Here is a 23693-nt window from a genome sequence, read left to right as displayed (position 1 = left end):
TAGCATCTCCTCCACACTCGCCATGGCAAGCTCTCAACCACAAACAACAACAAAATCCAGTTCCGACCGCCGCGAGCCGCAATACCCAAGCCAATAGCAGGTTGCACCCCCTAAGCATCCCTTCAACAATTGAATGACAACGCACACTCACAGATAAATCCCACTCTGCCAGAACTTGCAGCGCTCTGGGACAGTCTCATCCGTCGCAATACCGAAGCCCCCGTTACCGATATAAAGCATAAGCCTCTCATCCCCGTACACTGGTACCCCCTGAGGAGCGGCCAGCGAAGTCGCGTTTCCTGTCGCCGCGAAGCTCGTCAGAAGCTCTTGGAATCCAACAGCAATAGCTTCATCGACCTCTGGATTCCGATCCGGACCGTTGTAGAAGGTATAGTGCATCTCGCTGCCGTGAAGGCCGGGGTAGACGTTGAAACGGTAGCTCTTGGCTCTGCTGCCGTACGCGGCCTGCAGGAACCCGTACTTACAAGTGAACTCTGACTCAGCCTTTGTGATGGAGGCACGATCCGTTTGGTTGGTGTACCCGTGGCTTCCGTCAAACACTGGTGGGTAGAGCGTTTTCTCAATATGTTCAAGTGTTTCAGGGCTGGCGTTCGAGTATGTTGACTCCAGAAACTTGCGGTACCCAGCATCGTCACTTGACTCTGGAGATGTGAAGATCAGGCCTTCATCTTCGTTGAAGCCAATCAACAGATCCACATTCTTGATATGCCTCCCTTCTTCAAACAGCTTATCCGGGTTCTCTGGGGCGTACAGCCCATCCACAAATGGACCTGCAGTACTTGTTCCCCAAGCAGAGTTTGAGATCAGAAGCCGGTTAGCCTTTTGAACCTCTTCAGTTGACAGTTTCCTAGCCGCTTCCAGATCCGAAACCTTTGCAAGAGCGAGGAACCTGTCGATAACATCATTTTCGAGTTTGTCATCCGCGATATGAACCCTAAGGCGCGTCAGCCAAATACAGCATGAGCCTTTGCGTCCCTACCAGCCAGTGCTCTGAAGGATCGCCCTCTGGAAGAGTGTTTTCTCATCTTTGCCTCCAAAGGCAGTCAGATGATGATAAATACTGGCACCTGTCAAGTCTCAGTCAGTGTTAAAGCTCGCCTCCATGGACCAGAAAAGACAAACCTCCAGCTGACTCGCCCATGATGGTCACACGAGTTGGATCGCCACCGAACTGATGAATGTTCTCTTGGATCCATTCAAGTGCCAGTCGCTGGTCGTAAAGTGCCGCATTAGATACCATCATCTCTGAGCTGCTCATCAGCTAAACATCACCAGTTCTGGGTCAGTTCGCATCATTACCGGGGTCCAGCTTCGATCCAGCAAGCCATCCAAGAGCACCAAGCTGTGGGTCTTCAGTCTTGTAATCTCCTTGAACCCAGCTGACAATAACATACTCGATAGTTTGCAGAAACAAAGACCAAGCCTTCCGGACTCGACGGATAACTCGCTTTGATGAGACCCGCGGGGTCGAACCAGCCCTTCTCACCAGTAGTATATCCACCTCCTGAAAGCCAGAATATTACCGGTGCCAATCTCTTCGCTGAGTTTTCGAAAGTCTCAAAGGGCGTGATAACATCGAGAAAGAGACAATCTTCTGTCTCCCTGGGATCTATCGGTATCTTCAGATCTGAGGGCTCCTTGAGTGCGTGTTTTTGTTTTTCGGTCAGAGTTGAGACCTTGCCACTTAGAAAGTCTGGTCCTGTGAACGAAGTGTATACTTCCCAAGCGGCCATCGCTTGGGGACAAATTCGGCCAACTTCTCCTTTGTCTACTGTCACGTTACGTCCTTTAGGAGCAACAGGTTTCGCGCTGCCAAGTCAGTACATCGATAGAGAACATTCGGCAACCGTGGAATCATTTTGGGCAGAGCGGTACGTACAATCGAAGATCACCTATCGGCGGTTCACCGAATCTGATGTTGGAGAAATTGTACAGAACTGAAGATCCCTTCACGTCAGTCATGTCAGCGACGTCACGTCATCAATCGTATTCCTTCTTACCTCTTGCAAAGATCCCTGGTAAACCGCATACCCAAGATCTACAACAGGGCCTTCAGAGGCGAGGACTCCGTGGATACCGAGGAGAAGGACGACGAGATGGCTAGCCATGATTGAATTGGAGACCCGCAATGTCATGGACAAGACGATGTGGACAGCAAAGGACAGTCTTTTAGGGAAATACAAACAAGTCACACATGGTCTTCATATAAAGCTCGGGCTGCAAGATACAGGCTATCTCGGCATCTTAGGGCTGACAGGATTCCGGGTAATGGCATTAGTCCATCCTTCACGCAAGTCAACAGACAAATACGAGTTTTGAAGAATTCTGGCAACTCTCGATCCCCGAAATATAAACGAAAGAGGAAGATGAGATTTAATGCTTTGAAGTATCCACGACATTTATGCCAACCAGGATACAGACTTTTAAGGTAGTATTTAAGGTCATTGACATCAATTCAACCCCTGCAACTTTTGCTGGTCCCTAAGCTAGCGCTCTGCGTTTTATTCTTTAGCGGGCTTAGCGCGTCTACGCCACTGGTGCCATCAATAGCGGCGCCTGAAGAGGCTGGTGGGTTGCCCCATTTCGTCCGGCAATGCTTTGCTTTTCCTCGGCGTGCAAGGTATGAAATGCTCTCCCCAACTAAAGAGTGTACTTGTACAACGGACTTTTCTCTCCCATGGCATCCAGTTCTTCTTGAGAATACTTCTGACGTATCTCCGCCTCGGAAAGCTGAGCTCTGGCTTTGTTCGACTTCCAGAGACAAAACTCCATAAGCAAAGCGCAGGAGGCAGCCAGGCAGATGATCCCGAGCGAAACCCCGTACCCAGTCGGATATTGAGGGCCTTCTCTATCGAGAAAGATGTTTGTTCCAATGAGGCCTATTATTGTGTTAGAGGGGATGCTGATAATGAGACTCCAATAGGTAAACTTACTGCCAAGATTTCCAGCAGCTAAAAGCCAAGCCAGACCGATAGATCTCTTCCACGATGGTGCAAGGTTGTTACCTGTCCATGCGCTGATACCTGGGAGAAGCGGATAGATACCGATCTGAGCCAGCATTACACCAACATACATGGCTGGAACATTATCCGCCACGTTCTTGGAGTAATTGAACAGCACAGCTAGGGCGACAAGGAGTACCGACATCGGTCCGACGATAAAGGGCATACGCCACGACAAACGATCCGAGAATCTTCCAGATAACCATGCAGCAATACCGCCGCATACATACGGAGGCATCGTCAAAAGCTGTGATTGTGCGGTTGAGAATCCAAGCTGCTTGATGATCTGGGGCATGGTGAACTTGAAGGCAGCATTGGGGACAGAATTGGCCCAAGCGAGGATAATTCCAAGCAACACCTTCCAATCGACCATTGTCTTGAAGAGCAGCTTCCACGAGAACTTGTCGCCTTCTTCCGTGTTTGATCTCACACCGGAGAGTCGCAAACGGAGGTCCACAAATCGCTTCTCGTCATCTGAAAGCCACTTGGCTCTTTCGGGAGTGTCAATGATGAGGAGTGGCATCACGAGACCAGCTGCGACAGTCACAGCTCCTTCAATGAGGAAGATCCAGCGCCATCCGGCAATACCTCTTGCACCATCGAGACGAGCGATTCCGAAAGCCAGGAGGCCGCTGAGTGCACCAGAAAATGCCGAAGCTGTGTAGAAAATGGCGAGACGTTGCTGAAGTTCGTGACGGGGGTACCAGCTCGAGACGATGAAGACTGCGCCTGGGAAGAATCCTGCCTGGTCTACGGGTCAGCAGGGTGTCGAGGAAGAAGGAAGTGCCACTTACCTCGAATACTCCGAGAATCACTCGGCACGCGACGAGGCCTTGGAAGTTCTGCACTACTCCCATGCACGTCATGACGATTCCCCAGCATATAATCAAGAACGACAGCCAGATGCTCGCTCTCACCTTCTTCAAGACAATATTGGAAGGCACCTCTAAGGTTTGTCAGTGGATCACTCCCGTATCTCTTGTGGGAAGTTGAGAACTCACCAAAGATGATGTAGGGCACGAAAAAGATGGTGCTGGCGATGTTGTACTGGTTTCCAACAAGGCCAAGGTCCTTATCCATCCCCTCGATTTTCGCGTTTCCAATATTTCCTCGGTCGATATGCGCAAGTAGATACAGAACGGCCATGATGGGAAGGAGTCGAAAGTCAATCTACGCGCGTCAGTTGAAGCTACTGTGCCGCCTGTTATGGGCATACCTTTTTGACGACTTTCTTACCAGTCTTTCCTTCATACCCCCTCATGAACTCAGCATCCTCTGGCGATAGGCCTGGATAGGCATCGGGAGCGTGCTCGACAAACTTGTCGTCTACCTTGATCGCCTCAAGGGCTTTGTTGTTGCTTTGGTCCATGGCTCGTAGGGATAAGTCTCATGGATTGTGGGTGAATTCTTTGCCTACTTACTCACTCTGCCACGGGGTTAAGCATGGTATATATGTTGACCTGGTTCACGGCGATCAAAGCAACTCTGTCCATCGGGTGCGCTCCGGTGCTACTGAGCCCCAGCCTGAACCCCATGGGGACCCCGCATCTCACCTCATTAAGCTAGAGGGGACTTAGTGTTGGCTAAATCGCAAGGTTCTCCCTTGCCTGAGTCACGTCAAGCGGGGGAACCTTGCCTTGGTTGGAATGGTTTCGATGTGTCGGCGGAACATGATATCCATCGGACATTCTCCGACCTCGGGGAAAGACCTGGTTCCTAAGCAAAGGCTTACGTCTTTCGAAAACCCCGGGACGAGTCCGATTTTCATTCGCAAGGGGCATTGATGTTTATCGTGTTCAAGCTTCTCATGGAGATAGGCAGACGAGTGATTACGGGAGCAAAGAAATAGGTTCCAAGACACAATACTGAAATGACATGACGCAAGCACCTATCAGTCCAGAAGAAATTCATCAGGTCATCCATATGCATTCAGGTATAGTAGCTATGTTATCGCGATATCAGAAACCTCCATTTCAAAAGAACGCAAGGGCATTTGGCGGGCTGGCAACAGCGCCAGGTACCTATCCAGAGTTAGCGGCTTCAGACATGACTATTAAGGAGCAAACCCACATTCATCGGCGAACTTGACATGAAGAAAGTGTATCTCCCTAGTGTCTTGCATGTTTTGGCAAGTTCTTCCAGGTAGAATAGTTCTCCGATGGGCATACCCCAGCCCGCCAGAAGCCACTCATGCAAGTGCCATTCCAGATCTTTACATGGCCAGACTTCCAATGACCGTGCGTCTCCACAGATCGCAGCAATCTTGGTATCCCAGAGGAACCTTAGGAGTTCTTCAGATGGCTTGAGGCCAATATTGTCGGGCTTTTGCGTCTGGTAAAGCTTATCAAGATACTCGCGCTTAGCAGCATCCATATTCTCGTACTGAGACAGATATCCAAACCGGATAACAATGATGTCCCCGGCTCGCAAAGATTCAAGACTCATGTTTTGAGACTCCAGAGTTTTGACGATCTGGTCAAAGGGGATCTCGTATGATGACATTGCATCAATTTCCAAGCCCTGAGCGAGTGCCCATGAGTACCAGTCAATGAAGACAGCCCGGCCCGCGATGCCTTTTGCTGAGACATCTATTCCTTATCAGTGTATAGCTCGTTGCATCAGTCAATGAGTTGGACATACGGTGGATACTATTCGGGTGGTCCGATGCGGCAAATTCTTCGGCTTTGCGACCCATGTAATACAACTGTGCTGTTAGCCTTGGCCAAGGGAAAGCTACGATGAACCCACTTCTTCCTTTTGGTAGGCATAATGTCGAAAGCCATCCCATTGTGAACTGCACTGCGAGTTAAAGCTCCACTGTCACGTCACGGTCAGCTTTGGGGGGTAGATGCCGTTGGGGGAAGCCAACTTCATCATCGTGGGCATGCTTCAGAGGCGCCTTATTAATCAATTTCAGGTCCAGGTTCTTGCGAGCGAATTTGGGGTATGAGGCTCCCTTCATTGACCAGCTTCATCGTAAGTTAGCGCCAGTGTACTGTAGTTTTACCGCGGCCTTACTTACTTCAATGACAGCCTAGTCCCACTCTTGAAGTTCTCTCTAGCTGCTTGTCCAACTACCTCATCTGTCAAATAGTTCAGAGTACCCAGCTGGTCGTCTTTTCCCCATAGTCCCCATGCGTTACCCCGAGGGCCAGTCTTGTCCAGCGGAAGTTGGTCGAAGTCGGGATGTTGAGCAGCCATCATGTTCAGTAGCGCGCATTCGATTATTGTCGACTTTCAACCGTCGGGCTAGTTCTTGAGCTTCGCATAAATAGTGATTCTGGGTATCTTGCCGAGATCCGATTCTAAGTCATGGGTTGCGGGGTAGCCGACTAGCTGACACGGAAGTCTTCCAGAGCATGTCCGGGAAAAGCCCGAATGGTACTTGATACTCGGGCTCTATCCGGTAACGACGCTATTCCCAGGTCAGACTGTCAGAGAGCAGATCATTCCATCGTCAGAAACTATATCCGAAATCAGCAGTAAAGTAGGTGAAGAATGTCGTGTTGCCTTTCCAGCAGTTTGAAGTTCACAGGGGAAATGAACTATCTCAAGGGCATAGCATGAACACTCTTGGTTCTATGCCTACTAACCCAAATGCTGCTTCGAATCAATCTGGAAATCTTGCATGAACTTTCTTTTCCGCAATTTCAGACTTGGACAAGTGGCGAAAAACACAATCAATGAAGCAGAATGTGAAGCTATGAATAATCTGGAGATACAAGCTTTGCTACAGATTATAACAGAGTGGAGTTCCTTCTCTTCTTCATCCTTCAACGTCATTCAACCTTGATAACAATTTCCCCTTCACCTCTTGGTGGCTCAAACCCGTCTAAATACATAGCAAAAGTCTCATCATCGATATCAAAGGCTGAGTCACCATTTCTTTTTGGGTGTTTAGCGTCTAGTGAGTCCCTCTCAGCTCTTCTTCGTTGAATCCGGTTCCAGAGAAGATCTCGGCCAGCATCGAGGTATACCAGTACCCAGCGACCTCCGTTACGTTCCACAATATCTTTGTACTCATCGCGGTACTCTTTGTCGTAGAAAGATATGTCCAGCACTACATCGTTGGACTTTTCTTGCAGGATACGCTCAAGTTCTGCGATAAGCTTCTGGCTTGCTTCTTCTTGGTATGTTTCATACTGTTCCTTGGGGTAGTCGATCCTGTAGAGACCATGCGACTCGTAGATCATTTGGTCGTTTGAGAGTCGCTTGAAGTGTGGAAACTTAGTCACGATAGCTTTGGCGAGAGTTGACTTTCCGGCGCCTGTACATCTTGATCAGCAGCCGTACCCTTGTATCGAAGTAATTGGATAGTTCGGTTTGTCTGGCTTACCAGCAATTCCGCAAGTCATCACTACAATGGGGCAGCTGCCTTGTCTTGCTCGAAAGAGGTGAGGCCAGAGCTGAGTTCAAGGTCAGCATTGCGGAATCCGAATTTCTTCTCGACTTGCCTGATCAGGTATGTCCTCAGATGGGCCACCATCAGCGCTATTCGTTGAAGCCATATTTCCTATGTTAGGGTGAGAATTGTTTGTTGCCCCAAACTCGATGTTCAGAGGCGCTTTGGTAAGAGATCGAAGACTTGAATACGGTCTGAAGCCGAGAATAGGGCTGATGAGTCACAACATGATACCGCACATGACACCCGTGATCCTTAGTCATTGATACGTTACAACTTGCCCAGCACATCTTAGCATTTACAATAGTGTATTTGCAAGTTAACCAAAGTAATTGATATCATTAGAATAAAAATATATAACTTATTGCCAATACATAGCATTCCAAACTCGACCTCTTTCCATACTAAGCTGGTCTTGTATATGTCTCATCTGAAACACGAGATCCTATCGACTCTGAATTGTTCTCCAATGTATGCATCTCCACATCCACGGTAACGATGATCCCTCTCCTCGATGAGCCGTCATCGAGGCCTTCCCAGTGGTCCTTCGCGTCATTCTCCACATCTCGTGATATGTTGTACCCTTTTACGCGGCTTGCGGTTCCGATATGACTCGTAATACCTAACCCATGCGATCCCCCGTATTGCTTAGGTGGAGAATATTGGCGAGCCGAGCTGTCAAAGGTAACCCAGCGTTTGACAAACTTTCTTAAAGCAGGGAGAGAACCAGCTATAACACCAATTCCTCCTTCGACGATGCTCCATAGAGAAACATGGCAATGCCGATCTTGACTCAAGTTAGATACATATAGGTCGAGTTGTTTCAGAAGCAAGAGGAATGACTTACAAAGATAGTCCGGATTAGGGTGGAAGTAAAACATAACAAATGGCATTCGGATAATTGTAGCAACCGATGCACTAGAACGATTAGTCAAACGAACATACGGCTCAGAGGTTTAACCTACAGAGCACCAAGCCCAAGCACCAGACTGATAGAGACCTTTGTGGCTAATTTCATCTGCGCTTTGTATAGCATCAATGCAGGTAGTGCCGCACAGACGATGTCGGTCAACATTGAGGAAGCCGAGATAAAACAAGCCAGGCTACCCAAGGCCGAAGGAGGTGAGCATTTACCGTTGCCATTCCAAGTTGCTGACAGTGGCCTGCAAAGCACAAAAAAGCTGATAAAGATAATCATGGCGCAAATGACAGCCATAGCAAGTGTTATCCACGCAACCACACGATGCCATGGTACAACTGCTATTCTAAGTAGAGCGTCGCAAATAGAGGCTTTTATGAAGACGAGGGATATACAGTAGAAGATCTGGGTGAGCCAGACGTACTGAGCGCCAGTTGGTTAGCCGGATACAAGGAGATAGAGGAAGCAAGGAGGACTCACAAACCTACCATGAGGGTAAATACCTTCCGGTAGAACGGCATCTCGCTGGCCTACTCCGTAGTATGTAGACCGAGCGCTTACACCAACGAGGATGGCAAATAGAACCTTGTGTACGTGTTAACTGCACAGCTATCATAAGACGATCCAGGGGTTGAAACGAACATATCCAATGGCCATCAACAGATCATCAGCTCCAAAAACACCATTCTTCAAGCGGATAAACGTTCTCAGAAAGACAACAACGGTAGTGAGGATGCCGAACGTGATAGAGGTGATGAGCTGAGCCAAACCGAGCCCGCGAGGCTCAATCGTTGGTGCAGCAGCCATTTCAGGTAGGTAGAATTCAGGCAAGTGCACGCCAAGCGAGCTTTTGTCTCACGGATATAATTGCGGATACGGGTTCGATCTTTATACGCTGTTGTTATCAAAGTCGCTGGCATTCTGCTCGCTGTATGAAAACCTAAAGGAGAACGCACAGACCTCCGGGTAACAGTCTTCCTGGCGATAGTCCGCCACTCACTCCTATCGAGCATCAGACCTTACCCAAAATTGTTCAAGTCTTATGCCGCGGGAACGGGAGACTGTCTCCTTTCTTAGGGCAACCTATCGGAAGTTGCGCATTGTAGATTATTCATGTCGTTAGTCTTAGGCCTCGATTTTCAGGGCTGAGATCGAATGAGTCGCGTGAGCTTCTAGTCTATGGACGTTGATCAAATTCCTTATCAACTCTTGAAGTTCCACGAGTAATTTAATCATGTACTGTAGCTAGTTCTATTATCGTTGATAGCTGAGAATAAGCTCAGATTCCCTTGTAACATGTGTTCACGTTCTATAATCTGCTTCTTCTTGATACGTGGAAATCCTGTCGGGCGAACTGCAATTTATCTTATCTTATCTTATCTTATCTACCCCCAATGGCCCACATCAATCAGCCTCTAAGTTCTCTGGGGCCCAATACCTGTCCCAAGTTCTCTGCTGCTTTAATAAGCTCTAATAAGCCACAAGTCTCAACTGCAAACAACACTCCTAGCTCACAACTTAGACATCAGCCTCACTTCATTCTCGTCGCAGACATTGAAAGGCATCTTAACCTCATTTTCCAGCTTGCTTTGGCGCAATGAGCTTATCATCGCAAGTACGCATCTTGGTGCACTCACAGATAACCACAATCCCAAAAGACAAGGAAGCAATAACGGAGTTGAACTCTGTAATGGAATCACTTGCCTGCTCAGATTCAGTTCCAGGTTGAACACCTGTGAGACCGCCGGCCTTATCGAGTTTCTATATGTTTGTTTTACATGACTTCATGACAGACTCTATGGGTCATCGCTGAAACACAACTTTCCCATCGCGTTCAGGCATGCATAATAATGTATGATCAAGTCGTTTCGAATAATCATTTTCATTAGATCAAAGAAGTATCATTTGGTTCGTTATATCCTTGCAATTATCGTAGCCTTATGGCTCAAGATGAAAATCTTGCCGAAGTGATGAATAGGATTGCCGATCGTATCAGCACGTCACATCGAACATGTAGCCTGCAAGCTATTTATTGTCACATTAATAAATGCCTGTCAGCCTTGAAATTGTTCATCATTGAAACAAGGCAGACGATATTGGCTCGCCTAACTCCCTAGTAAGCGGCAAATTCATCTCGACTTGCAGAAACATGATCCGCAATTCAGGCCAGAAATTGCTGTGCCATACACCTGATACAACTAGAATCCTTGGCACAAACAGGTCCACAATCACGCTAGGGTTTCGCGGAGTTGAACAACGTAAGTGAGCCAATGGGACTCAAAAACGGCCAAGAAGCGCGTATTCTCGCTCCAGATCCGAAGTCATCGATAGAGCAGCATTCAGTCCAACCGTCTCTCCAACACATTTTGTTCAGTTTGGTGGCCACGCTCTAGTGATGAAATGAAGGCAACTGTCAATTGTTCCATCAGTGTTTATATAGCCTTTTCCACGAATAAAACACGAACCTCGAAACTAAACGTCTTCCCAAATAAGCTTGGGCAATAAGCATAATTTTTCCGTCTCCGTTTCAAGATCATCTTGGCGCCAGCCGTTTGGGTCACTCAACATGGGCATGAGACACTTCGCGTCGGACAATCGGCTCAACATACCATCTCAGCCTAGCACGTTTTCAACGACGAGACATCTAAAAGGGTCCCAACATCGTCAACTAACATGACTTTCTCTCACTTCTTTGGTACTGCTCTTTACTTTCCTTCATTCAGCTCTCATTCATTCGTTACATCTTAGGCCGGCCTAAGTCATTCGTTTATACTTTTTCACGGCTTGTCATTCATTTCTCTATTCAATATGCGTCTGCAAAGTATCGCTGCCATCTTGGCTGCTGCAGCCACGGCTTCTGCTCAGAGTGTTTCGGGCAAGGCTTACGGTTTTGCCGCTGGTGTGACTGGTGGTGAGGGAGAGGCTGTTACGCCTTCTTCTGCTGAGGAGCTCGCTACGCTCCTTGCTGATGACACTCCTCGTGTTATCTACCTCGACAAGGAGTTTGACTTTACTGGAGATGTCAAGACTGGTGCTGGTTGTGATCGCAAGAGCTGCAGTGCCAGCAACGGCGGTCAGCTTTACCTCGGTGATCTTTCTTGCGGCGGTGATGACAATGTCGCTGTTAGCTCCATCACCTACGACGCTGCTGGTCCTGAGCCCCTTCCCGTTGGTAGCAACAAGAGTATCATCGGTAACGGAAAGGCTGTTCTCAAGGGCAAGGGTCTCTCAATCAAGAAGGGATCCAAGAACGTCATTGTCCAGGGCATTGAGTTCACCGACATCAACCCCGGTGTTGTGTGGGGTGGCGACGCTCTCGAGCTCAAGGGTCTTAACGATGGTGTTTGGATCGATCACTGCAAGTTCTCCAAGGTTGGCCGCATGTTCATCGTCTCCCACTACGACGGCTCCCGCCTCACCATCTCCAACTCCGAATTCGACGGTGTCACCGACACTTCTGCTTCTTGCAACGGCAACCACTACTGGACCATGATGTTCTACGGTGAGGGTGACCAGGTCACTCTCGATCGCAACCACTTCCACGACGTCGCTGGTCGAGCTCCCAAGCTTGGTGAGCCTGGTACCAACGGTTACTTCCACGCTACCAACAACTATTTCCAGAACATGAAGGGTCATGCCTTTGATGCCTACCAGGGAGCCAACGCCATCATTGAGGGCAACGTCTTTGATGGTGTCGATACTCCTATCACTAAGGAGGCTGCTTCCGTCAGCACTCTGTTCGTCGCTGATGAGAGCGGTGCCTCTGCTTGTCAGTCCGCTCTTGGCCGTGCTTGCGTGCCCAACTCTGCTACCAGCAGCGGTGATCTTCCCTCTCTGAAGGGTGAGAGCGGACTCAACGCCGTCGCTAAGAACAAGGACAACATCGTCACCCCCGTCTCTGCCAGCGAAGTCACTGCTCTTGTCCTCGGTAGCGTCGGACCCGCCAACGTTGGTTCCGGCTCCAACTCCGGATCTGGCTCTGGCTCTGGCTCTGAATCCGCCCCATCTCAGAGCCCCGAGTCTGGCAATGAGGCTACCGAGACTACTCCCGCTACACCTGAGACTACTCCAGAGAGCACCCCCGAGACTGCTCCTGAGACAACTCCTGAGGCTGTCAACGAGCAAGAGGCCCTTCCCGATTGCCCCGAGGAGACCGAGAACGAGCCTGTTGCGAATGCAGAGGTCAAGCCCATCGCTTCTGACGACTGCGAGGAGGAAACGGACGCTACCCCTTCCAAGACTGAGGAGAAGCCCGTCACTACTGGCGACTGCGACGATGAGATTGAGGCTGCAGCTGATACCTCTTCAGAGACAGAGCAGAAGCCCACTGCGCCTGCGACTCCTTCCAAGCAGATATCCTCGTCTAGCGACGATTGTGATGAGGAGCCCAAGGCTGAGGTGAAGCCAGTTGCCACCGGAGACTGTGACGAGGAAGAGACCTCTGCGGCTGCCACCGACTCCTCCTCTTCCGCTGGTTCCTCCACCGCTCAGATGTACGGTCAATGCGGAGGTAAGAACTGGACTGGTGCTACCACATGCCCCTCTGGCACTTCTTGCAAGAAGATGAACGACTACTACTCCCAGTGCATTGGCTCCAACAGCCGTGTTCGTCGCTATATTCAGTAAAGAGCATTGGCTGTAACCAAATCGCGACGCGACGTGACGCGATTAAACTTTTCTTGTAATTATTATCATTTATTTACTCACCTCGATGTCGAGCAATGAAGAGTATATAGCAATTGAACGGGCACAGAACCCGATTTCATTATCATAAAATTCCAAAGCCGATATGAATTGAGCATCTGAACAGCGTGATGGACTCTGCAAGTCGGCTCAGGCCCTAGTTCAGAGGCGGACGCTAGCGCGACGCGACGCGTTTATTTACTGGCGAAGCTACCCTGCAGAGAGATAGGTTTTGTAGTTACACATTTGCAGCGTCGATTTAATAGCATAAAGACCCGTCGCTTGTGCCAAGGAATATTAGGTTCCTACTCGAAAAGTGCAGTTTACAGAGAGATCATCACAGAATGTTGTGATTCAGAGGTTCACGATCAATCTGATGTTTGCTTGGTTTTTGAACTAGCTCCTGTTCAAATGTGACACCAACCAAATTGTCAAGCAGAAAAACATGTTCCAGATCTCGCTTACCCAATGCTCTCATGTTCGATTCCCAGGTCTGGAAGAATTGTTTTCCTTTTGGAATGATTGCAACAAGCCACTGGAACTCGATCAATCCTCGCGCGCATGTCCATGTCTGTCTCCCAAAGATTCGTCTAAGCACCCGCTGTGGATAAGTCTGTGCAAGCTTGCATATGCACGGCATTAACGGGTGCTCACTTCTGGAAGTTAAAGTTGGCGTTCACCAATAAAGACAGACGGTTCATGCGACCACTGATCAACAGAGACGCTGCAAGTTGTCACGAGTCTCAATCATGCATATGTCGAACCATTCATTTGCCTTGTTTCATTGAGTTGATGCTGCAGAATTTGTCTTATGCATGTTACTCTGCTACCTACCTATCCTCCAACTTTGGCGTCCTCAAACTTCCCCCCCTTCCAACTGAGTCCCCCCTCTTGCGGATGTGTCTCGTTCAGAGTCATAATATTGTGTTATTTACTTAGAGGCATGAACAACAAAGCAGCAATCTGAAACAGCTGTCGTCAATGATTTGGTGAGGGATTATTTAGACTCACCTCGGCTCGGAGCTAAACGGGATCTAACCCGTCCGTTACCGTTGACTCCACCGCCAGGTTTAGCACAGATCTAGCAGCCTATGGCAGATGGCGATGTGGCTTGACACGTACATGATCCAAAACTTGACCAGCGCATGACTCCAGTATGAGTCACTCAACAAGTTTGGCGAGTCTTTTCTCGAGTGGTATAAGAGTCTGTGTTTCAGTTTCTCAGTTTTCGCCTCTTTTCTCTCTCAGATATCAGGCAAAGACACGAGAATTACACGAGGATTGTTCACGTTAGACAGTTTAAATTGCGCAATCTCCCCAGCCACACACCCTCTCTCTCTGATATCACCAGCCACATCCCCCTCCAGTCAAACCTCATGACCCATCCAGGCACATCCCATGACTTGTCAATGCTCACCGCTCTTCTCAAAACAACATTGTTCTTAACTCAGCATCGTCCAGGTTGAGTTGGGAAAACTGAAAGAATCTGATCTCGAGACGTCTCATGTCTCTTGGTCAACAAAAACAAACAAAAACACACAAAACAGACCAAACATAGCGCACAGGCCGTTGGAACGCCGAGAAATTAGTGGTGACGCTTTATTTACATAGACCCTTGAACAAGACGCCCCACGTGGCTGAAGAGTAATTTCCGGGCCTTATCGTGTCGCGTCAGTGACCAAATCTTCCTTAACTATCCCTTCTAGCAGGCATCGCGCCCGCCAGCCCCCTTGAAATCTTTCAACTCTGCACTGCACTATTTACGTCTCTTGGGTTGGGTTGGCTAGGTAATAATAAACCCCCACTCATGATCGTATCATTCATCAATGATTCTCTAACACATCGTCTCACAGACTGCTATGGCCCATCAGAGTCGTGTCAAAGGTCCAGGGATTTCTGCCACCAAAGCTCCCGCTCCCGTGCCCGTCGTCCGTGACGTCTCTGACTGGGAGGTCTTCACTGATGACGAGTCTGACAGTGACACTTCTCAGAACACTGTCGATTTCATTGAGCCCCCTCCTGCCTACAAGGTAGACGATCCCGGCTTGGTGGTCAACAGACCCACGCTGGGTAGACCGACTTTGGGCAGGCCTGTTGTTGAGAGGCCTGTCCAGGAGAAGCGTCAGTCGTCGTGGCGACAATGGCTCAACAGGGATAAGGTCAGCCCGGAGGCGGCGGATGAACCGACTCTACGTCCTGACCGAAGGGTGAGGCGTCATCGGTCTGAAACCGAGACACCCGAGGAGCGGGAGGCGAGAAGATCAGAACGTCGTCGTCGACACAGAGAACATGAAGACCGTGGTCGCACTGAGAAGGACCGCCATACTCGTGACAGAAGCCGAGCAGGTAGCCCAAGCACGCGACACAGACGACACAAGCGACGCGAAGGTGAGGAGAGAGAAGAGAGAAGCGATGAGAAGGAGTCTCGCCGCCTCTCACGGAGGTTCCTTGGACGAAGTGATGAAGAGGACAAGGAACGGGAGAGGGAGAGGGAGAAGCGCAGATCTATGAGAGAACGACCTACTCTTGACAAGAGACACTCTACCTCTGCCTCTATCAGACATCGCGACCCTGAGTATGCCGAACGCGAGAGGAGATCTAGTCGCGTGGACGGTGAGAGACGACACAAGAGTAGTCGTGAGCACTCACGAGCCTCATATAGTCACACTCCTCGCGCTCCTGAAGAAAGCAAACATCGTGATGAGGATCGGGAGGCTCGGAGAGCAGAGCGCCGACGACTACACAACGAGCGCAAGGCAGCTACCCCCAAGAACAGTGACTCTGACCGCGGCGAGAAGGAGAGGTCATACACCAGAAGTGTTGACCCTGAACGCGCAAGAGAGCGACGCCATAGCCGACATCTCAGCCAACTTGACAACGACAATCGAAGGGACCGGTACAAGGACTACGAATCAGCCCGAGCCTCAATGAAGATCAAGAGCCCAAGTCCAGGTTCAGATCCTGAGAAGGAGAAGTTGAGGATGCATGAGAAGGAGCGCGAGAGAGAAGAGGAACGACAGAGAGAGCGTGAACGCGAGAAGGAGAATGAGCGCGAACGCATCCGCTTAGAGGAGAAGCGAAAGGCCGAAGAGAAGAAGAGGATTGAGGAGATGGAGAAGGAGCGTGAGAGAGAGCGACTTGAAGAGCAGAAGAAGCTTGAAGAGAAGAAGAGAGCCGAGGATAGGCGACGTGCCGAAGAGAAGAAACGCGCTGAGGAGAAGCGTAAGCTTGAGGAGAAGAAGAAGTTGGTCGAAGAGAAGCGCCGCCTGGCAGAGAAGAAGCTCAAGGCCGAGAGTCGACGAAAGGCCGCTGAGGAGCGCGAGAAGGAGAAGGAGCGCGAGAGACTCGAGGAGAAGAAGAGGATCGAGGAGGAGAAGCGTCTCGAAGAGGAGCGACGCATCGAGGAAGAGCGAAAGCTTGAAGAGAAGAAGCGTCTGGAGGAGAAGCGCAAGGCTGAAGAGAAGAGACGCGCTGATGTCCAGGAGAAGGAGCGAAAGCTCGCCGAGGCCAAGAAGCGTATCGAGGAGAAGGAGAAGCGCGCTGCTGAGCGCAAGGAAAAGGATGCTCGTCGTGCTCTCCGCAAACAACAAAAGGAAGAGCAAAAGAAGAAGGATGCTGCCGTCGAGGAGCAAGCGTACGTCCCCAGTCCCCAACCATCTCTACCATGTTGTACTAACACCATCACAGAAACAAGCCTCAAATTCTCGGCCCCAACAAGTGGCCCGCCCCAGGAGCACGACTCGGCCCCGCCCTGGGCCCCCTGAGACTAGCTACAGCTCCAGCTACAGAGACCAAGCCGAAGCCGGCTGTTGTTGACGACTCCGACAGCGGTGTCGACTAAAGCGAGGAACAAACAGTACATGAGGCGTTCGTTTTTACCGGGATGATCAAAGCGGTTCTTTTTTGATCTATGACACAACAATCTCCACTCACAAACCTGAACATGAACTTGCAGGATGAAAGATTTCCTGAACGGTTCAAACCGACTAATGCGGCTTTGGAAGAAGCCTACTTTATACCCTGACTGATGAAACAGTCGCAACTCCACTCAAAGAAATACTTTAACGCTAATGCTCTGTATGAGTATAATATGAATATGAATGATTACGAACACTTTGGTTTCTCGTGCCTGTGACTTGGTGAATATTGGATGTACTTGAACTACTTGATCATAACTGCGCCTCCGTCGACGATCAGGTCCTGACCTGTCACAAAGCCAGCGTTGACCATATACTCAACAGCCTCAGCAATATCCAACGGTCTTCCAGCTCTATTCGTAAGATGATCCTCCACATCCTTATCCTCGTTCAAGTGCGCCCACTCAACGCCGTTCTCATCACCTTCTTTTGACTCATGATCAGCCTTGATTCGACCTGGCGCCACCAGATTCACCCTGATCCCAAAGGGTTGCAGACTCACAGCCATACTATGCGTGAGACCCAACAGACCAGCCTTTGCAGACGCATAACCCTCTTGGTTTGGATCACTCTGCTTTGCGCGAAATGATCCTATGTTGATGATGCAAGGCCCAGCAGTGCTGTGGCTATCATCCGTCACAGGCCTGGTATCCTTCTCATTCTTCATAAACGGGATACAAGCCTGCGACACCACGAACGGCGCTGTGAGGTTCGTCTCGATGTACGCTTGCCACTCCTTCAACGTCTCTCGATCAACCATCGTCTTGCCGTCTTTCCAGTGCGGTGACGCAATACCGCCATTGTTGATGACAACATCAATATGGCCATCTAGAAACTTTGCTGCTTGCTGAATCTTATCGTAGATCTCATCTGTGTTGCGCAAATCGCAGATGGCCGAATCAACGGCTTTGGAGTCATAGTAGGACTTGAGATGCGTGCGTGTTGTGTGAGTGAGTTCCTGCTCGTCTATGTCGAGGATAAATACACGGTACTGCTTTTCGAGAAAATAACGTGCAAGGGTACGGCCAATACCATGGGCTCCGCCGCTGACGACGGCTGTTTTTGGCATGATGATGGTGTTGTAGTGAGGTCTGATCTGGTACATGTGAAGGCAAGTCGAAGTCGAGTGGTAATATCGTCAGAGGTACGGGCGTCATGAGCACGTACTGAAGACGTCACTCTACGTCATTGAGTCTGGCGATATGAAGGAAAATGCAGAGCGATGATCTCTTATCGCCGTGCATATTGTTTTGCGCTTCGATGCGTGTTGTTCATTCTAGGCACGGAGACAGAGACCAGTTCTTTCATGGCTGCCATTTCGCAAAAATGCGGAGTGGCATGGGATCGTCTTACAATGAGTTTGGATAATCTACGATGAATTGAACCACGACCATCTTATGAATATTCCAGCGTCTGTTCTAACTTATCGTATACCTACGAAAGGAGATTCTGCCTCGGCGGGTAAGCCTGGTACACGATTGGCTATAACCGAACTTGAGGCTTCAGCTCAGACATTTCCTGAGGCTGAAAGATGACGTTTCCCCTCATCGACCTTTCCATCTTTCCATCAAATAGATATTTTCAAGACAAAAGTGCGTCTGCAACTTGTTTCTCAAGGTTTTGTACACATTCAATCCCGAACGATGGGGCCCTTCTACACGCGCGACGCGAACTCCATCGCCACCACATCAGGCTGCGCAGCTACCACACATTACCGACACCTCAACTCCTCCTCTAGGTATCGGGAATATTCCTGCGACGTCATCGTCCACTACGCAAGCCCCCTCGGAGGGCATTATAACTCTCCACGATGACCCGAGCGCTGTCGCCGACATATGTTTTGTCCATGGCTTAATGGGAGATCGCGTGGGGACATGGACAGCGGAAGGGGAGTCTGAGCCTTGGCCAAAGACGCTTCTACCTGCACTGCTTGGCAAAGTCCGCATTCTCACGTATGGATATAATGGGGATGTGTTGTCAAACTCACCGAGAACTGGCCAAAGTCCCGCTGATCGCGCCGCAAATAATCTTCTGATTCACTTGACGATGGAGCGAATCGCGGGTAATGCATCATCACGACCTTTGATCTTGGTCGCGCATAGTCTGGGTGGTATAATCTGCAAGAGGGCTGTTCTAATGTCATACGATAATGCCAACAGCCACCTCTAAGGTGTATATATGAGTCTGAAAGCAATCATGTTTATAGGTACTCCCCATAAAGGTTTACAGACGTTTGGTTGGGCGAGTATTTTGACTTCATTACTTGGGATTTCAGCCATCCCAAAGGATTATCACCTATCTGACCTTGACTCATATTCAATGTTACCTGAGGTCACCCAAGAGAGATTCAAAGCTTTGATAAAAGACCAGCGGGACAGGGACAGGCCGATCGTTACGCAGTCTTTCTTTGAGGAGACGCTGGCTGGCAAGATTGGACTCACCATTTCAAAAGAGTCAGCGACGTTACCAGGGGATGAACCTATTCCCATCAATACCAGTCATGAAGACATGGTACGCTTCAACTCCGTTCATGATGCCGGATATCAGAAGATTGCCAATGTATTGCAGTTATGGATGTCGGAATTTGGTAGGAAGCAACACACTCTTTCAATCTCATTACTTACAGTAACTAGAAGATATACGAAACACACAGCCACAGGCCGATGGCTCCAATAACGATAGCCTTCAAACAGGAAGGTCTCTCAACAGAGACCGACTTTCGCGTCGTATGTTCATTTTTCCTCCATCGGTCAGAGCACCAGTTCAACGGCCTCCCAGCCCTCTTGAAATCGCCGATGTGCCCACAGAAAGACCCCCCAGGTTCAGGCCATGCTATATTATGTGTTCTATCATGGTGCTCGTCGTTATCGGAAGTGGTGTTTTGGGTATTTACTATACAGTTCAGTTCGATAGGATGGGGGATGGCTTCACGGCTGCGAGCTGGATCGTTGCCATAGGCGCTATGGCTTTGGCTGGTCCGATGGCTCGACATTATCCCCATTGCTTATGCTGGCGGCCGAAAACACCTTACTACCATGCGATGCATAGAACCAGCACACTGCCAGTATCATGAGGCATATTCTTCTGGGATGCTGAAGGCATGAATAAATGAAACGAGACCTCAACCTGACTTATACATGCTTGCCCTGTAGGCCCTACAGTAAGAACCCACCGACCACTGTACGCACTGAGGAGATTTTATAGTTAGTGATAGTACCTGACTGAGGTCCAAACTGTGTCTTCCATCGATGCATGTTGCCGAGTTAAAGGCAAGGTAGCAGAACGGTCCTTTTATGGATGCTACTCCTCAATGACGAGTAGGTGTGTTGGATCTTTTTACAACGCGGAAGAAAGTCTCTCTTGAGAACGTATAAAAAAGATTATCATTGTATCCAAAGGGCGATCCAACTTCCTCGTCACAGTCTTAAGTCTGTGACTAGATGCTTAACTACGGCTTCCACCCAACCACTGCTCGAACAGCTTGAGTCATAGCACCAACTTGCTTATTCGTCTTGACCGATTTGCCTTTGTCATATCCTTCTCTGTAAGCGATCCTGTCCTCGCCTAAAATTCGTTAGCTTATGAAATCAAGCCTCAAGTGATAGAGAGCGGCCTTACCAAGTAATGCTTTAACCCAATGCTTTGGTGCTGCCTTCTGTTGTTCATCCCATACAGTCAAAAGATAGAGCGCAGTAGTGCCATATTCGGTCTGGTGCTGATGCACGGAAGCATTAAACTCCGGATTGACGCATTTGGCAAGGTCGAGTCGATGTTTCGTTGCTTTGGCTGCTGTCTCGACAGTGACATATTTATCTTTACGACTGATCTTATCAAGTCCAAGATCGCGTGCGACGGGATCAAAGACAGTAGCATCGAAGTGCAAGTCATCGCCGAAGAAGATGTCGTTTCGAGTGAGAGAGCCATCGACCTCGATCTGATCATGCCGAGCTAGGTCTCGGAGATGGAAGGTTTTGCTGGGTTGGTTTGTGGTCGAGATATTCAGCTGAAATACCATGTTGACGGCATCGATGTAAAATCCGTCTTCGAAATTATAAGCGCCCTGGGCTGCATGATTGATCATGTCGTAATCGAGGTTTGCGCCATCGCGTGGAAGGTAGCCGTGGTTAGCGAGAGCGTTGAGGCCTGGGCACGGTGATCTACCTGTAATGAGACACAACGTTAGCATTTTGGCTGGCTGGTCCAGTTTGATATGGAAGATTTACTGTCGTAGGGTCCTGCGGCGCGAAACTCATGACCCTTCGGATCTGGCAGCGCAGAGGCCACGATTGCGAGGAACGCCGAAGGAAAAAGAAACGCTTTCATTATGCAAAACAATTCTGTTGGGGTTGAAAGTAATTGATTTTCTAGAATTTGGGAAAGAGACACATATTTAACGCTTTTTCCCTCTTTTATTACTGCTGTATTTTCTGTTTTGCTTATAGTCCTGTCGAAAGAATACGCCCGGCGTTATTGGGTTGCGTATTGCGTATTTGGGGCGTATTACTAGCGGTAAGCGTATAACGGGCGTATTCCTTACAGGGGAATTAGTGAGTCTAGCGGGCCGCTTTACTCCCTTAGCGTCTTGCTTGGGGCGCATGCATTTTATATAATAAGATTGAACTGGGGTCAGTCATGAGATACTCAGTTCTATGATCACAGCACAGCGACCCTGGAACAACACGCCCATGAAAAACCTTTTATCGAGTAGATTCAGCTTAGCTGAAAATCTGGGACCAGAACCGAGTACCATGGGATTTCTTTTGCCTTGCAGAAGTTCTACCGAGACCCTCACTTCATGTATGCCAGTTTGGCAATCTCATCAGCTGCTACATCACGCCCCTTCTTCCCTGCTTTAATCCTATCACCCAGCCATTTTGCCCGTCGCTGTAAGAAACTCTCGCCACAACCATCTATTCCTTTCATGAAAGAATCCAATAAGCACTTGCTCGTCCAGTCGGGCGTTGAATCCTTACATCCCCAGACCCCAATGCCTCTTGTCTCAGCTAGAGCAGCATAGTTATAAAGGTCGGCCCACAAGGGAAGGATAACTTGTGTCACACCGGCACTTAATTAATAATGGTCAGTGGTTATCTGCCGAGTGGCCTTGAGCATTTACTTACGCAAGTGCTTCATGATAGCAGTTTGAACCGCCATGGTGCACTGAAGTAACGATGTTTCCAGTATCGAGAAGTGAGGACGGGTCTGCTACGAGCCAACTTGGCATTCTTAGTCGCTCGTTATCGAGGTAGGGCTTCAAGTGCACCAAGAAATCATCAGAGAAGTCTCCCAGCTTGTTGAATTTCCACAAGACCTGGTAGTCAGTAGATGATAATAAGGCTGCTATGGCGATCGCCATGACTTCAGCACGACCTTCGTCATACTGCCAAGCATTAGCTACACGTGCAATTCTTGTGCTTCTGAAGACCCACAGCAAGATTACTGCCGAGATTAATGAGCACTGTGGGAGCTTTCTTGAGCCAGGTTGCAGTTTCTGGATCCTGTCGATCAGCTGGTGGCCCTGACAGAATGATTGGCCCAGTACATGTGACGTTGGGCGGAAGAACCTCTACTGGGATCATGGCGCCCTGTGTGTTTTGAGTGATCCATGGAACGCCCGGTCGGTGTATTCCAAATAAATTCATTGGTTCTCCCAGTCCAATTGATTGAAGTTGAGCTTTCTTTGCTGACGAATCTGGAGTAAACATTGCGCTGTAGGTATAACGAACATTCATGTATACGTTCTCAGGCAGCTTGAGTAAAAGGACTGGGAAGGGAAAACCTGATGATGGGCTATTGCTATTAGTGTCAGTGGATTTCTTGGATGAAATGACTTACGCAGGGTATTTCCAGAATCTAGCCCAGAGCGGCTGAATGCCCAAGAAATGGTCTATAAGAGTATTCGGTGTGACGAAGGCATGCTGCCTATTCCTCTTTCGCGTGGCATCTATAGCTGGCCGGAACCAACTGTCGAGCACAATGATAGCCGGGTCAACCTCATCGATAATGCCACCAATTTCTTTGTACAAGTGCACATGATCTTCAAACGTCCATGGTGATATCCAGAGCTGTATGTGCTTGGCCAAAGTACCGATACCTCTCCATCCGGGAGGGGATATGAAACTTCGACCTTCTCTGGCGATTGCCTGCACAAATGTCAGACCTGTGAGATTGTGAAAAACAATGGTTTTCGCGTGAGGGGATTTAATCTTGGCGAATGATGTGATTCGTTCCAACTTTTGCTCAATAGTCGGAAATGAAGCAAAGTGAACTTCTATATCTGGATAATTCTCTAAGATGGCTGATGCCGTTGCAAGATGCACATTGGATAAACCATGCTCGCTGTTTGTGAGGAAAAGCACGGTTTTGTTTCTTCCTTGGACGTAGGGCGCATGTTGTGTTGAGGCCTGATGAGATAAGAAGTAAGCCAGAGGCATAATAAGCAGGGCCGTGAATAAGAGAATACGGGCAAACATGGCGAGACCTCTATTCACTGCAATTATTTCTGACACTATTCACAGGGCAGTAAATCGCCTCATGTCTCTCGATATCGCAAAGCAAGGCAGGTGTCTGCCTGGCCCCATGTAAACTCATGCTACGCATTGAGCTGCGTGAACTGCGCTTAACCAATTCCACCGTCCCCTTCAACTGGTCGGCCATTCACATCACCTAGCCTTAGGAACTCTATCCTTTGAAAAGATTAGCTCATCCTTAGTTAAACTGCTGCCTTGCCAGGCGCCAGGGCAGAACGA

The 23693-nt window shown here is 49.1% G+C and overlaps 11 protein-coding genes across 11 annotated transcripts; 3 read left to right on the top strand and 8 right to left on the bottom strand.

Annotated features, from left to right (window-relative positions):
• Nucleotides 1–147: 147 nt before the first annotated feature.
• Nucleotides 148–2129, bottom strand: FPRO_06822 (uncharacterized protein; the record flags this gene model as incomplete). The annotated part of the gene is made up of 7 exons (XM_031228222.1): nucleotides 148–955; nucleotides 1001–1088; nucleotides 1144–1266; nucleotides 1321–1363; nucleotides 1416–1830; nucleotides 1901–1968; nucleotides 2022–2129. The coding sequence occupies 7 exons, from the start codon at nucleotides 2127–2129 to the stop codon at nucleotides 148–150; spliced, it is 1653 nt and encodes a 550-aa protein (XP_031078580.1).
• Nucleotides 2130–2661: 532 nt separating this feature from the next.
• Nucleotides 2662–4392, bottom strand: FPRO_06823 (uncharacterized protein; the record flags this gene model as incomplete). Its single annotated transcript, XM_031228221.1, has 5 exons — nucleotides 2662–2900; nucleotides 2955–3768; nucleotides 3818–3969; nucleotides 4025–4193; nucleotides 4240–4392. The coding sequence occupies 5 exons, from the start codon at nucleotides 4390–4392 to the stop codon at nucleotides 2662–2664; spliced, it is 1527 nt and encodes a 508-aa protein (XP_031078579.1).
• Nucleotides 4393–4996: 604 nt separating this feature from the next.
• Nucleotides 4997–6224, bottom strand: FPRO_06824 (uncharacterized protein; the record flags this gene model as incomplete). The annotated part of the gene is made up of 6 exons (XM_031228220.1): nucleotides 4997–5044; nucleotides 5094–5611; nucleotides 5664–5727; nucleotides 5772–5840; nucleotides 5893–5992; nucleotides 6046–6224. 6 exons carry the CDS (start codon nucleotides 6222–6224, stop codon nucleotides 4997–4999), a joined length of 978 nt encoding a protein of 325 aa, XP_031078578.1.
• A 578-nt stretch (nucleotides 6225–6802) lies between these two features.
• On the bottom strand, nucleotides 6803–7216 carry FPRO_06825 (uncharacterized protein; the record flags this gene model as incomplete). Its single annotated transcript, XM_031228219.1, has 1 exon — nucleotides 6803–7216. The coding sequence occupies one exon, from the start codon at nucleotides 7214–7216 to the stop codon at nucleotides 6803–6805; it is 414 nt and encodes a 137-aa protein (XP_031078577.1).
• A 613-nt stretch (nucleotides 7217–7829) lies between these two features.
• Nucleotides 7830–9151, bottom strand: FPRO_06826 (uncharacterized protein; the record flags this gene model as incomplete). Its single annotated transcript, XM_031228218.1, has 5 exons — nucleotides 7830–8212; nucleotides 8273–8343; nucleotides 8391–8682; nucleotides 8833–8929; nucleotides 8987–9151. 5 exons carry the CDS (start codon nucleotides 9149–9151, stop codon nucleotides 7830–7832), a joined length of 1008 nt encoding a protein of 335 aa, XP_031078576.1.
• A 2001-nt stretch (nucleotides 9152–11152) lies between these two features.
• On the top strand, nucleotides 11153–12970 carry FPRO_06827 (uncharacterized protein; the record flags this gene model as incomplete). The annotated part of the gene is made up of 1 exon (XM_031228216.1): nucleotides 11153–12970. One exon carries the CDS (start codon nucleotides 11153–11155, stop codon nucleotides 12968–12970), a length of 1818 nt encoding a protein of 605 aa, XP_031078575.1.
• Nucleotides 12971–14886: 1916 nt separating this feature from the next.
• FPRO_06828 (related to vesicular transport-associated repeat protein Tb-291) lies at nucleotides 14887–16868 on the top strand (the record flags this gene model as incomplete). The annotated part of the gene is made up of 2 exons (XM_031228215.1): nucleotides 14887–16661; nucleotides 16715–16868. The coding sequence occupies 2 exons, from the start codon at nucleotides 14887–14889 to the stop codon at nucleotides 16866–16868; spliced, it is 1929 nt and encodes a 642-aa protein (XP_031078574.1).
• A 320-nt stretch (nucleotides 16869–17188) lies between these two features.
• FPRO_06829 (uncharacterized protein) lies at nucleotides 17189–18013 on the bottom strand (the record flags this gene model as incomplete). The annotated part of the gene is made up of 1 exon (XM_031228214.1): nucleotides 17189–18013. The coding sequence occupies one exon, from the start codon at nucleotides 18011–18013 to the stop codon at nucleotides 17189–17191; it is 825 nt and encodes a 274-aa protein (XP_031078573.1).
• A 328-nt stretch (nucleotides 18014–18341) lies between these two features.
• FPRO_06830 (uncharacterized protein) lies at nucleotides 18342–20017 on the top strand (the record flags this gene model as incomplete). Its single annotated transcript, XM_031228213.1, has 5 exons — nucleotides 18342–18405; nucleotides 18520–18536; nucleotides 18562–19006; nucleotides 19151–19455; nucleotides 19598–20017. 5 exons carry the CDS (start codon nucleotides 18342–18344, stop codon nucleotides 20015–20017), a joined length of 1251 nt encoding a protein of 416 aa, XP_031078572.1.
• Nucleotides 20018–20392: 375 nt separating this feature from the next.
• Nucleotides 20393–21267, bottom strand: FPRO_06831 (uncharacterized protein; the record flags this gene model as incomplete). The annotated part of the gene is made up of 3 exons (XM_031228212.1): nucleotides 20393–20508; nucleotides 20563–21105; nucleotides 21168–21267. The coding sequence occupies 3 exons, from the start codon at nucleotides 21265–21267 to the stop codon at nucleotides 20393–20395; spliced, it is 759 nt and encodes a 252-aa protein (XP_031078571.1).
• Nucleotides 21268–21732: 465 nt separating this feature from the next.
• FPRO_06832 (uncharacterized protein) lies at nucleotides 21733–23417 on the bottom strand (the record flags this gene model as incomplete). Its single annotated transcript, XM_031228211.1, has 4 exons — nucleotides 21733–22009; nucleotides 22065–22324; nucleotides 22374–22734; nucleotides 22780–23417. The coding sequence occupies 4 exons, from the start codon at nucleotides 23415–23417 to the stop codon at nucleotides 21733–21735; spliced, it is 1536 nt and encodes a 511-aa protein (XP_031078570.1).
• Between the last annotated feature and the right edge of the window lie 276 nt (nucleotides 23418–23693).

This window comes from Fusarium proliferatum, assembly GCF_900067095.1.
Source record: "Fusarium proliferatum ET1 genome assembly, contig: FPRO_scaffold003, whole genome shotgun sequence".
Classification (NCBI taxonomy): Eukaryota; Fungi; Ascomycota; class Sordariomycetes; order Hypocreales; family Nectriaceae; genus Fusarium; species Fusarium proliferatum.
The sequence above is the reverse complement of the archived record's forward strand: the minus strand, read 5'-3'. Positions and strand labels throughout refer to the sequence as shown.